At 35.0% G+C, this 14,136-nt stretch overlaps 1 protein-coding gene across 1 annotated transcript in view; it reads right to left on the reverse strand.

The window, feature by feature from the left end:
* The window catches only part of EIF3E (eukaryotic translation initiation factor 3 subunit E), a 45,295-nt gene that overhangs the window by 3,976 nt on the left and 27,183 nt on the right, over positions 1-14,136 (reverse strand). Inside the window, exon 10 of the mRNA XM_029923475.1 lies at positions 12,970-13,079. Within this exon, the coding sequence (XP_029779335.1) occupies positions 12,970-13,079 (110 nt within the window). The remainder of the gene's footprint in view (positions 1-12,969; positions 13,080-14,136) is intronic.

Below are 14,136 nucleotides of genomic sequence, written 5' to 3' on the forward strand. Positions count from 1 at the left end.
GCAGAATGCCCAGTTTACAGGAGACAATTAATAAAAATTTACTGTCCAACTCCTATACTAGTCACTTCTCTAGTTCAAGCTCTATTACTATTTCCTAGTTTTTTAACTCATCCACCTCTTCAGTCTCCCCTTAATCTATTTTACATAATTACCAACTAACCAGTTTATTCCCAAATTCCCTTCAAAACTTTAACATAATCCTTCTAATCCTTCTACCAGAACAGTAAAATGCAAACTTCTAAATATCTCATTCATGGTTCTCTACAATTTAACTAAAACCTAACTTTCCAAGTTCCCATTATTCTCGCCCATGAACACAACATGCGAGCCAAACCAGACCAATTAACTTCCTCCCTTGGCATTCATTCAACAAAATATGAACTGTTAGATGCAACAACAAAATACAGTCTGTTCCCCACTTTTATAAAGTTTAAGCCAGGGGTTGGGGAGTAAAGGACAATACCTTCATTCCCAAAATATATAAACTGTTTTAAGTGTAAAGATGAAAAAAGTAAGAAAGAGCTATGTGAGATGCACAAGAGTTTACTATTGTAGGCTGGAGATTTAGGGACATCTTTTTTAAGAAAATTTAAGGTTAGATTTTAACATAAAAGAGAGAAAAGTCTACTCTGTATAATAACTCCAAGTGAAATTTTTGGAGTTCTACCTTCCTTCCTTCCTTTATACCCATATTCTAAGCTCATATTCCAACATGGCTAGGGCAATATGGCAACATGCATCAAGACCCACAAATATCTGCAAGCTCTGATCCACAATCCAACTTGGGGGATTTACTGCTTTGCATTGTGCTTGCTGATCCTTCATGTATTAAATCGAGTCAAAAAAAACCTAAATAGGGTCCAAGAAGTATTAATAAATTATTGATGGCATCTCAAGTTATCCAGGCTACCAATCACTCTGAGAGTGAAATAAAGAATGTGGCAACAGTCCAGTGTCTTTTAAGTAATGGGAACATATACAGAGTAAAAGAAATTAAATGACTTGATAAAAATCCTCAAACTGACAATACTCCGACAGTCCACTGATTTTATGCAAAAATAGTAAAAGATTAAAAAATAAAACTTATAAATCCTATTAATGCATAAAAAACAAAAAAGTTGCTGTAATCTATCCTACACCATGCTTACCTTGTGTTATTTACATTAACTCAGTTTATCTAAATACACTAAAAGACAAAATGTATCAAAATGCAGAATTTCTGGGAAAAGTAGCTATTTGAGCTAGATTAACACAAAAATAATTTCCAGATTATTCAGATTGTATAGAAACTCTTAACCTCATCTATGGGCAGCTTAAAGCTGACATATAACTATTTTGTGTAAATATCCCTTTAATATATTGTTTGATTATATATTCTTTAATATATGATGCTGGGGAAAACAGACAACCGTGTGCAAAAGATTGAACATGGACCACTCTCTTACATCATAAACAAAATTAACTCAACATGTATTAAAGACTGAACCTGAGACCTGAAACTATACACTCCTCCTTAACACACAGGTGGTAAGCTCCTTGACATCAGCCTCGGCAATGATTTTTTTGATCTGATACCAAAAGTAAAGACAACAGAAGCAAAAATAAACAAGTGGGACGATCTCAAACTAAGAAGTCTGTATAACAAAATGCAAGGGCAAGCTCCCAAACGGGAGAAGATACTGTAAATGGTACAGCTGTGCAGTTAACATCCAAAATATATAAGGAACTCCTATCACTGAACAGCAAAAACATAACAAACAAAACAGAACAACAACAACAACAAAAAACCCCAAACAAATAATTTAACTAAAGAATGGGCAGAGGACCTGAACAGACATTTTCCCAAAGAAGACCTACAGATGGTCAACAGGTACAGGTCATGCAAATCAAAATTACAATGAGATATCATCTCACATTTAGAATGGCTATTATCAAAAAGACAAGAAATGACAAGTGCTGGCAAGGATGGGGAGAAAAAAGAAGACTTGCACAATGTTGGTGGAAATGTAAACTGGTCCAGTCAGGATGGAAAATAGCATAAAGACTCCTCAAACAATTAAAAACAGAACTACCACATGAGCCAGTAATTCTACTTCTGCATTTTATCCAAAGGAAATAAAAACAGTAACTCAAAAAGATTTATGTATACCTATGTTCACTGCAGCTAATTTACAGCAGCCACGATATGGAAGCAATTTAAGTAGCCACTGATAGGTGAGTGGATAAAGAAAGTGGGAGATACCATATATATATATATATATATATATATGAAATATTAGCCATAAAAAAAAATCTTGCCATTTGCAGCAGCATATATGACCTTAAGGGCATCATGCTAAGTGAAATAAGAGAGAAAGACAAATACTGGATGACCTCACTAATATGTAGATATTATTTTTTTACTGTAAAGAGAGAGAGAGAGAGAGATTGCAAGCCAGGGAAAGAGGCAGAGGGAGAGAAAGAATATGAGGTACACTCCATGCTCAGCATGGACCCCAACGTGGGGCTCAATTCCACAACCCTGGGATCATGACCTGAGTCGAAATCAGGATTCAGATACTCAACCAACTGAGCTACCCAGGCACCCCTGGAATCTTAAACAAAACAACAGGAAACCAAAAAACCAAGCCCTATATATAGAAAACAGACTGGTGGCTGCTAGAGGTGGTGGTGGGTGGAGGGACAGGTGAATTGGTTGAAGGGGTCAAATGGCACAATTTCTAGTAATTAAATAAGTCATGAGATGTAATGTTTCCAAGAGAGCAAACCTTAAAAATTCCCATCACCCCCCAAAATTTTTGCAGCTATGTGTGGTGATGGATGGTAACTAGACTTACTGTAGTAATCACTTCACACTAATTGAATCCTTATTTGTATATTATGTTGTCCATGATGTCGAAACTAATGTTATACATATCAATTATAGATCAATAAAAACACTAAAAGGCTAGCAATATCCTTTGAAAAATTAAAAACTATTGTGATACTACATCCATAAAACAAGAACTGAAAGATGTGACAACATGGATTTGTTTTTAAACTCCAGATCTGGAAGTAGATGTTGAGAAAATCTCCCAGAGTATAGAAGACAAAGCAAAGGGATGGAAATTGGAGACAAAAGATAAAAAATAAAAAATAGAAGTCTAGTCCAGGAGGTCCAATACCTAAACCACAGTAGTTCCAGAAAGAATAGAGTGAATATAAAAGAAAATAAATCATTGAAGAAATAATTCAAAAAAAAATTCCCAGAACTGGAGCATGAGTTTCCAAATTAAAAGGGTCTAGTATAAAGAATTAAAATAAACCTATACTATAACTTAAGATTTATCACTGTGAAATTTCAGAGCAATGGGAGCAAAGAAAAATAATCTTTCAAATTGCTAGAGAGGCAAACAAAACACCTATATATAAAAGATCAGGGATAAAAATAGCTTCTGACTTTTAGAGCAGAAAGCTAAAAGGCGATATAACAATGTCTTCAAAATTCTGGAATAAAGTAGTTTTCAACCTAGAATACCATGACTAATATTACCATTAGTGAAATATGAGAATAAAATGGACATTTTTACATATGTGAATTTTACCTTTAAGCAGCCTTCCTTATAAAGCTATTGAAGGACATGCTTTACCAAAATATGACAGTCATACAATGAAACTGGAGCTCTGTCAAGGAGACAGACTAATGGAATGCCCAGAACAAAGGACAAAGGGACACAAATGTGCAATAGGCATAGAGAGCAAGAAGTCCAGATCTTTCTCCCATAGATATAGCTGATAGAATAATTAGTCTTGTGAAGAGATTTATAAACTGGCAAACAGTTTGAGGTGGAATTAGTGCTAAAGACACTAAGAAAAACAACTAAGCAAATGGGAGGAAAATGACAATTATGAACTCCTCAGAGTACAATGAATACTAAAACACATTACAAACAAATCTATTTGAAACAATTTGGTGCTTGTTCAGGAACCCAAAGGTAATTATAACAGATTAAAGAGTTAAGAAAAAGTCCCATATACAAATGAGAATTTAAAATGTGATATGGGTGGCATTTCAAAATAGGGGAAGAAAAGATAATTTTTCAATAAATCATGTTGACTGGCCATTTAGAGGAAAGGGTAGAGTCTTCCTTATTCTCTATTCCCAAGTATAAATCCTAGGTGGATTTAAATAGAAAAATTAAAGCCATAAAAGTCTTAGAAGAAAACACAGCATATAAACCTATTTTGAGAAGGAACTTTTAAATAAAATACAAAATCCAGTACTATAACTTATTAGTAACTCTGACTCCAGCAAAATGTTAACAATTTCTTCAGTGACAAAGAAAGAGAAATACATAGGATCCTAAGTCCTATTTCAAAAGAAAAAGTGAAAATAAGTATTTCATCCTCAGTTCTGTTTCATTAAACATGTTCATGCTTCTAGCACAAAACCACACACTTTCCTTGTTTCTGGGCAGTAATTAAGACCAGTGGTCCTACCTCCAAACATGAGACACATCAATGAATTAGTGTTTCACGAACTCTTGGTCAATTTTCTTTCAAGTTTTTAATTAATTTTATGTATTTCAAATACTATTAACTTAACCTATGACGTCCTGCTTTTCTCTGAAAACTGTGGCCAACTATTTATTATATCCAAAGTACTCCAGTCTTTTACAAAGGTATGAAAAAGAATTAAAGAATAAATATTAAGAATAAATTGCTTACCTGTAAAACTGGAAGGAAATAGGAGAAAGAAAATAGGAGAAAACTGAGAAATGCCTAAGGCTGTGTGACAACAAAAATTCTGACTGAATTTTCCAATATTTCCTTGGTCAAAAATAAGAATACAGGCATACATACCTCTACCTGAATTTCATTTTACCAAGCTTTTACAGATACTATATATATATATATATATTTTTTTTTTTTTTTTAATTGAAGGTCTGTGGCAACCCTGCAAAGAGCAAGTCTACTAGTTACATTTTCCCAACAGCATTTGCTCTCTTTATGTCTTTGTGTCACATTTTGGTGCTTCTCACATTATTTCAAACTTTTTCATTATTGTTTTATTGGTTACAGTGATCTGTAATCAGTGATAATTGATGTGTTACAGCTTTGAAGCACAAAGAAAACTCATGTAAGACAGCAAACATAATCCATAAATAAATGTGTGTGTTCTGACTGCTCCCCCGAAGGCTGTTCCCCAGTTCTCATTCCCTGGGCCCCCCCTATTCCCTGGGACACAACAATACAGAAAATAGGCCAATTAATAACCAACCCTACAATGCCCTCTAAGTGTTCAAGTAAAAGGAGGAGTCGCAGGTCTTAGTTTAAATCAAAAGCTAGAAATGATTAAATTTAGTGGGGATGGCATGTCAAAAGCTGACACAGCCTGAAAGCTAGGCCTCTTATGCCAGTTACCCAAGTTGAATGTAAAGGAGAAGTTCTTGTAGGAAATTAAAAGTGCTACTCCAGTTAATACAGGAATGATAAGAATCCTTAAAAGCCTTACTGCTGATAGAAAATTTTAGTGGTCTGGAAAAAATGTCAAAACAGGTACAACATTCCCTATCAGTTCTATGAAGGCTGACAGAAGTAAGAAAGGCCACGAAGAAAAGTTTGAAACTACTGGAAGTTGGTCATGAAGTTTAAGAAAGGAAGGTATTTCCGGAACACAGAAGTACCCAAACAGCAAGTGCTAATGTAGAAGCTGCAGCAAGTTACCCAGAAGACCTAGCTAAGATCACTAATGAAGGTAGCTACACCAAACAACAGATTTTCACTGTAGACCAAACAGCCGTACATTGGAAGAAGCCGCTACCTCAGACTTACACAGCTAGAAAGGAGTCGCCAGTGCCTGGATTCAAAGCCTCAAAGGACAGATTGACCCTCTTGTTAGGGACTAATGCAGCTGGTGACTTTAAACTTGAAACCAATGGTTCATTTACAATCCCAAAAATCTTAGGGTTCTTAGGAATTTTGCTAAATCTATTCTGCCTCTGCTCTATAAATGGAACAACTAAGCCTGGATGACAGCACATCTGTTTACAAAATAGTCTACTGAATATTTTTAAACGCACTGTTGAGATCTACTGCTCAGGAAAAAAAAGATTCCTTTCAAAATATTACTGGCTCACTGACAATGCACCTCATCACCCAAGAGCTCTGATGGACGTGCAATGAGATTCATGTTGTTTTCGTGCCTAACACATCATCCGTTCTGAAGTCCACATATCAAGGAATAATTTCAAGAGTTAATATTTAAGAAATTCCTAGGGGCGGGGCGCCTGGGTGGCTCAGTTGGTTAAGCGTCCGGCTTCAGCTCAGGTCATGATGTCACAGTTTGTGGGTTCGAGCCCCGCATCAGGCTCTGTGCTGACAGCTAGCTCACAGCCTGGAGCCTGCTTCAGATTCTGTGTCTCCCTCTCTCTCTGACCCTCCCCTGCTCGCACTATCTCTGTCTGCCTATCAAAAATAAAACCATAAAAAAAATTTTTTAAATACAAAAAAAAAAAAATTCCTAGGGCTGTAACTGTCATACACGTGATTCTTCTGATGAATCTGGACAAAGTAAAGTGAAAACCTTCTATGAAGGATTCACCATTGAGATACCATTAAGAGGGGCGCTTGGGTGGCTCAGTCAGTTGAGCATCTGATTTCAACTCAGGTCATGACCTCACAGTTTGAGGTCAAGCCCCACTTCAGGCTCTGTGCTCGAGCGAGCCTGGAGCCTGCTTCGGATTCAGTGTCTCCCTCTTTCTCTGACCCTTCCCAGCTTGTGTCTTTGTCTCTCAAAAATTAACAAACATTAAAAAAATTAAAAAAAAAAAGATGCCTTTAAGAATATTTGTGATTCATGGGAAGAGGTCAAAATATAAACATTAACAGGAGTTTGGAAGAAGTTAATTCCAAGCCTCATAGATGATTTTTAAAAAATTCTAGACTTACATGGAGGAAGTAACTGCAAATGAAGTGGAAACAGCAAGAAAACTAGAATGAGAAGTGGAGCCTGAGGATGTGACTGAATTGCTGTAATCTCGCAATAAAACTTTAACAGATAAGAACTTGCTTCTTATGGATGAGCAGAGAAAGTGGTTTCTTGAGATGGAATCTACTGTTGAAGACTACTGCAACCGACAACAAAGGATTTAGAATATTACATAAACTTAATTGATAGCGCAGGGGCAAGGTATGAGAGAACAGACTCCTCATTTGGAAAGAAGTTCTACTGTGGGTAAAATGCTGTCAAACAGCATCACATGCTACAGAGAAACTGTTTGTGGAAGGAAGAGTCAATATCATATGGAAAACTTGTCTTATTTTAAGAAATTGCAGCAGCTACCCCAATCTTTATCAACAACCACCCTGATCAGTCAGGGGCACTTAAAATTGAGACAAGATCCTCCACTAGCAAAAAAGATTATGACTCCCTAAGAAAGCTCAGATGATGGTTAGCATATTTTAGTAAGCCAAGAAAGGGGCAGAGAGAGAGAGTCTCAAGCTGTCTGCATGGAGCCTGATGTGGGCTTGATCCCATTCACTGTTAGGTCATGGTTCAAGCCGAAATCAAGAGTCAAACGCTCAACCGAATGAGCCACCCAGGTCCCCCATTAGTAATATTTTTAAATTAAGGTATGTACATTCTTTAGACATAATGCTATATTGCACACTTGACGGACAACAGACTATATGTACTGGGGAACAAAAAATTTCATGAATCGACTAGCTTTTACCCCAAATAAGCTCCACATGCAGTGCTGAGCCCAACATAGAGATTCAAGAGTCAGATGCTTAACCAACTGACTAGATGCCCCTATTTGAACAGCTTTATTGTGATATTCACTTTATTACAGTGACCTGGAACCAAACCCCAGTATCTCCAAGGTATGTCATGTATTACTTAATAGTTAACACAGAAATACAAAAAGGCTTTTGAAACTATTTTATCTCCATCTGGAAAAACACCTTTCTACATTTTTCTTTAGTATCAGGAAATAAAATTATGAATATTAACTGCTACACATTAATAAGAACTTTAAGAAAAGTATTAAGATCTAAAATGTTACTTAGTAAACAAAGTAGAATGGCTCCACCATTTAAAGAAGTGCAAGAGTCGTTGGCAAATATCTTCTTTTGTGAAAAGCCAAACTAACTCTCTACAGGACAATTACATTAATAATGCTCCAACATGTTTATCACACACATTTCCATACTTTATTTTTATCTACAATTGAAAACTGATCCAAGAATTATTCTAGAACAGCTTTTAAATTTCAGACACACACCATATCTCATAAACTATTCAGCTATACTAGAGTAAATCTGACCACAGTAATCTTTTATGACAGATGTTGCATACTTCATGGTAAACAGATTGGTAACTTATCCTCCAAATCTATAAGGTTGCATATAAACTGATAAAAACATTCTTAATATGCATTTTTATAAAGATATGACTATCACATGTACTTATCAAGAAACCTATCAACTGAGAATGTTCCAAATCACAAATGAAAAGAGTTGTTTAATAAACAACCACTGGTTTTATAATAGGTACTATTCTCTTGAGGATTTAAAATGTGTCTACTGTTGGACAGAAAGGAGGCCAGAGATGAATCTTTCCCCTTGTACCCTCCAAAAAGACAGAATGTTAAATAATTTTAGATTAATTAAAGGCAGAGAGATAGGTCAGCACAAACTTGTGAATGGAATAATTTGTCTTAATTAGTATACAGTGGGGGGAAAAGTCTACTTTGCAGCTTAAAAATATTCCATTTAGAGAGTTAACAGGGTTCACTGAAGCTACAATCTAAATTACTCTGGGATTTTCCAACACACAATTTATAAATTATGTCCACGTCATTCTCATTACTCTGTATTTTTCTTCAAAACACCTATCATAACTTGTAATTTTTTTCTTTATTTAATATGCTTCTTCCTCTGGATTTAAAGCCCTAACGGTGTGCTCACTACCTTCTAAACAGTGTTTGGCCACAGGAGGCACTCATTCACATTTGCAATATTTTCTTCTTTGAGGACCTGTACTAGTTATACTGCTATTAACTAATTACATCATAATCATGACACCTAGTGTATTTATCCTCTCTGGAGAGTTGAACATTACCTTTTAAAAAAGTTTCTGCATATTCTTGAAGTAACAAAATTATAGGAATGGTTAATAGATGTGAATCTATAACCATCCCAAAATCAAAAGCATAATTAATTAACAAAGGGTTTTACATCAGAATTACTTAGAGAAGCTTAAAAAAACCATACTTTTTGTTTATTTCTTTTTAAAAGCTTCCCACTTGATTCTAATGTGCTGTCAGAACTACAAGTCACTAATTCAGAGCAATGTTTCCCTCGAAGGCTGACTGCACCTGGCAAGCTTTAAAACCAGATTCCCAAGCTTTGATCCCAGAGATTCGGGTTTAGAAGGTCTGCACTAAAGCAAAAATAATCTATACTTCTTGAAGTTTAAGTTAATGTTGTTTTAAATCCTCCAGATGATTTTGAGTATACCTAGGTCTTAAAAACCTGTATTACATGGGCATCTGAGTAACTTGGTCGGTAAAGCATCTGACTTTGGCTCAGGGCATGAGCTCCTGGTTCCTGAGTTTGAACCCCACATCAGGTGAGCTTGAGTCCGGTTTCAGGCTCCACACTCTCCCCCTCTCTCTCTGCCCCTTGTGGGATTCTCTCTCTCCCTCTCCCTCTGCCCCTCATTCACTCACATCCTCTCTTAACACAAACAAACAAACAAACAAACCTGGATTACAGAACAATGAGTTTTTTCCATGTACTATTTAAAGGTAAACATTAAGCTCTGTTCATCATTACCGCGGATTTCAAATCCTTAGGGTCTGCATTATGATGTTTTCTGTACTTATAAAAGCCCAATTTAAATGCTTAACATTATTTTAAGCCATATTCCTAACTCATTACAGCAGCTTTAAAAAATGAAAAACCTAACCCCTAGACTCAGTCCTACTGGACACACCCCCCCCACCCTGCCAATGAACCTTACAGAGATCCCACTGTTGCTCTAGGACAAGTATTTCTTTTTCACCTGTAGCTATATTTTCTGCTCTTCCTCTATCTTCCTAATGTCTTATATATGAAAAATACTAAATCATTGATTTTTCACTCCATTACTTTAACAAGCTGTAAATGTGTACCTAAAAAATTGGCAACTTGATGCAGTGGTTCTCCACCCTGGATGCACTTTGGTGAATAACCACTTTGAAGGTACAGTGTAGTAGCTCTGTTACACATCATAGCAGAACATACCCAGAAAACCTGACACAAAAACTCTGAAGAGGCTTCGGGGAATCAGTATTTGTAAAATAAAATAAAACTCTATAATGATTCTGAGACACAAAGTTAAACAGTGACTTATTGTTTCCATCTTTATCTTTTAGTGAAAAGACTAATGACAAATTAGTCTAAATCTGATATTTCTAAAAATATCAACTGTGCACAATGAAAAAAAAAAGAATTTATAGTGAGGTATAATACAATGAATGTCAGAGACCTATTAGTTCAGGCTCTGTCATTAAATAAGAACTACAGAGCTTAGTGTCTCTGACCCTTAAGTTTCCTAGCTGTGAGGAGCTACAAAACCATTAGAAAACAAAGGAGTTATATTGGATTGGGCGGTGGGGAGGAGACTGTGTTTCCAGAAGTATTTGGATCCCACAGATGTGCTCTGGCAATCAGGAAGAAAGCTGAACAGAGGTACAAGCTAAAAAAACATTAAGAGACTTTGATTCGTCTCATATATACACACAAATATGTATATAATGCCACATCTGAAAACAAGTTCTAACACATACACCATGGTTCTAGAACTTGAAACCTAAGCCCACAATAAAGTATTCAAAAGCCACAAATGGGGGGTGCTTGGGTGGCTAAGTGATTTTCGGCTCAGGTCATGGTCTGAGGGTTGTGAAATCAAGCCCCATATCAGCTCTGTGCTGGGCATGGAGCCTACTTGAGATTCTCTCTCTCCCTCTGCCCATCTTCTGCTCTCTTAAAAAAATTAAAATACTGAACAATACTGAACAATATAGATAGCAAAACATTTCCACCACTGCAGAAAAATATTCCTACTGTTGATGATTCAGTAACTGCACTGTTGGATCAGAAGCTCACCAAGATTTCTTCCAACTCTAAAATTCCTTAATATTTGAAAAAATCCATTAATGTAAGTATTCAAATCACCTGAGTTATAAAACATTCCACACATAGCCAAAAGCATTTAAACAACTGAAATAGAAAGGAAATACTATCACTATAAAAAAGATTCCCAGACTTTAGAAAGCCACTTGAACTTTAGTCTGAAAATGCTTTAGACTTTGTCTAAAATTACAAAAAAACTAGCACAAAGAAAAACATCAAAACTACACTGAGACGTAATGATAAAAATCACATAAAAGCTTGTAGATGATGCATTTCCACTATTATATTCTCCTCTGAGCTGCAACTTTCTCTTGAGTACACAGGACAAATACTTTATTTTACTGTTAAGCATGGTAAACCAAATCTCAAAAAGCAAAATAATGAATACAAGGTAACCAAGTTAATAAAGGGAACAAGCTAGAGCTGGAATGAACCTTCTTACTCGTGGTACCTCAGTGAAAAAGCATGATCATGGACAAAAACATAAATTCACTAAGGCAAAGAAATCTACTCACTTAATAACAAGTATTTACTGACCATCTACACTGTAGTCACCATACTAGGTACTAAAAATACAAAAAGGAGAATTTGCTTTCAAAAGACTCATAATAAAGATAAATATAGTTCTAGACAAAGCAAAACCCCAATTGACCATATACTAATGAGAAATGTGGGAAGGTCAATAGAGAAAACCAAAATATTATTAGCATCCCTCTTTCATAAGACTGAATTATAAATCTTAAAAAAAAAAAAGGACAGTGCGAGAATTCCGTTACCTATCGTCCACCAGCATCCCACATATTATTCATCTCTTTATTTCAGAACCAATGACATATTAGGAATTTGCATGCATTCTTTAAGAGAATCAGGTATTTTAAATTATATGTCTGCTAGCTATAGTAAATTACTAATAAAACTGGTCAAGGCTTTAATTCCCATAGGAAAAGCACCAGGATTATACCCTACTTGTAACTCTGAAAAACCACTTCAATAACCACCCAGTAAAATTAGGCAAACAAGTACGGATGCCTCAGCAAAAACAAATGACACTGAAGAAAAACTTTGGTCTACACACAATTCCAAAGAGGCAAACATTAAAGTAATTTTTTAAACTTTTATGAAGCATATTTACTGTTTGATTTCATCTGTGGCCAAAGGGTGCTAATTATTTTTCAAATTCTAATATGTAAAATTAGTTTCTAATAGGTTATATAAGTTTCACAATTTTCCCCCCAATAATTTTCTCACACAACAAAGGAAATGTGAACTGAAATTCACCATACTTTCCATGTTTCAACATTTTAGATGTCATAGTTTACTATATGAGAATTCAAATATATAATTAAATAGAACAAACTCAATCAACTGAAATGATTACCAAATGTAGTCTTTCAACAGTATTTTTGAATCACTAAGGGCTAACCTCTTCCTTATTCGAACTCCTGTTGAAACCATTCTAAAAAGCTATTTCTCTTTTCTCCCTATATTAAGAGTAAAACAGCACTTTTTTAAAAAGGTACCCAACAATCATAATACTGCCTTGAAAGGATCATTTTAAAAAATCATGCTATGCCACACACACACAAGCCAAAGAAAATATTTCTGAATCGGTAGCATCCCATAATTAAAACAAAAGTTAGGATTTTTAATAAATCATTATCAGACTGTTTTCTTTTTCTTCTAAAGCAAAGGGAAATAAAATAAAAATCCAATTAACTGCAATTCTATTAAGTGTAATTTTACAGTAAATGGAAATTTCCAAGAATTTAAAAGTAGAAAATACAAATCAAATCAGGGTGTTCTTACTTAATGCTGATACACTGGTGGATGCGACAAAAAGTCTCAAATATGAAGAGACGAGCATTTTCAATGAAATCCTCAAGACACGCCACCAAGAAGAAGTCATTCACAAGCACCTATGTGTTTAAAGTATAACAAAAAAATTAACCACACTGAAAAGCAATTTTCAAAAATGTGATCCAAAATACTTCCTGTGTGCTCTACTCATTGTTCCAGTTACTGCAATTCTCTCACTTAATATCACAAGTTATATACCACAGCACTTTCTAGAATACTATGCTCAAGCCTCCAACAATTAAACTAGAATTAAATGAATACTGTATGAAAAAAAACCTTAATTTAAGCACTACAATGTTTCCTTGTTCTATTGACTTGAGCGACCTTGTGACAAAGTGGCTTTGCCCCTGTCCATTATCCTACATAAATGCTGTGTAGATAACATACCTCTTCTAGTTATTTAAAATAATTTTGAACAGACTAAAAATATGCATACTTTAATAAGTAAATAGACCTGGAAATCTAAAAAGGAGAAAAATTCAAGGGGTGGCTCCTATTCCACAGATGGTATCATAATTAAAAGAGAGTATTTTAACTTCACAGTAATAACCAAGTGCCCCTAGGGCTCAGCCAGTCCTAAACAGCTACTTAGTGTGCTGGTACATACTGAAACATATTAACACGCGTATAACTACATGAATACAAATTATCACACTAGAGTCTATTTTATATTTTGTCCAATGTGTGAAAATCACCCCTGAAGTTATATTTACAGGATAATTTTTTCCTTAGAGAAAAAATACTTTAATCCTTCACAAACTTTTTATTTTGTGTTAATATTTGGGTTCAAAAATGAAACTGACAACTAATAACTTATGGATTTGGTAAATGCATGTAACAGGTAAGTTCTTAGTTTAATTTCTTAAAACTTTCTTAAACATTAAAAAAAGCCAATAAATCTAATTCAGTTGCTTGAAGTTACTTTAGTTTCCACCAATCAACAGATCACTGTTGTGATAAAATTCACATCTCTATAGCTTGACTGGTTTATCGTAAACGTTCAGTACCATCATCATGTGAAAAATGCTAAAGATAGGCCCACTTATGAAACAAATTAAGAATCTCAGTTAGAATGTCTAATTCTATACAATCTTACACACACATAGGAAATACTTC

This window comes from Suricata suricatta, chromosome 15 (assembly GCF_006229205.1).
Source record: "Suricata suricatta isolate VVHF042 chromosome 15, meerkat_22Aug2017_6uvM2_HiC, whole genome shotgun sequence".
Taxonomy (NCBI): domain Eukaryota; kingdom Metazoa; phylum Chordata; class Mammalia; order Carnivora; family Herpestidae; genus Suricata; species Suricata suricatta.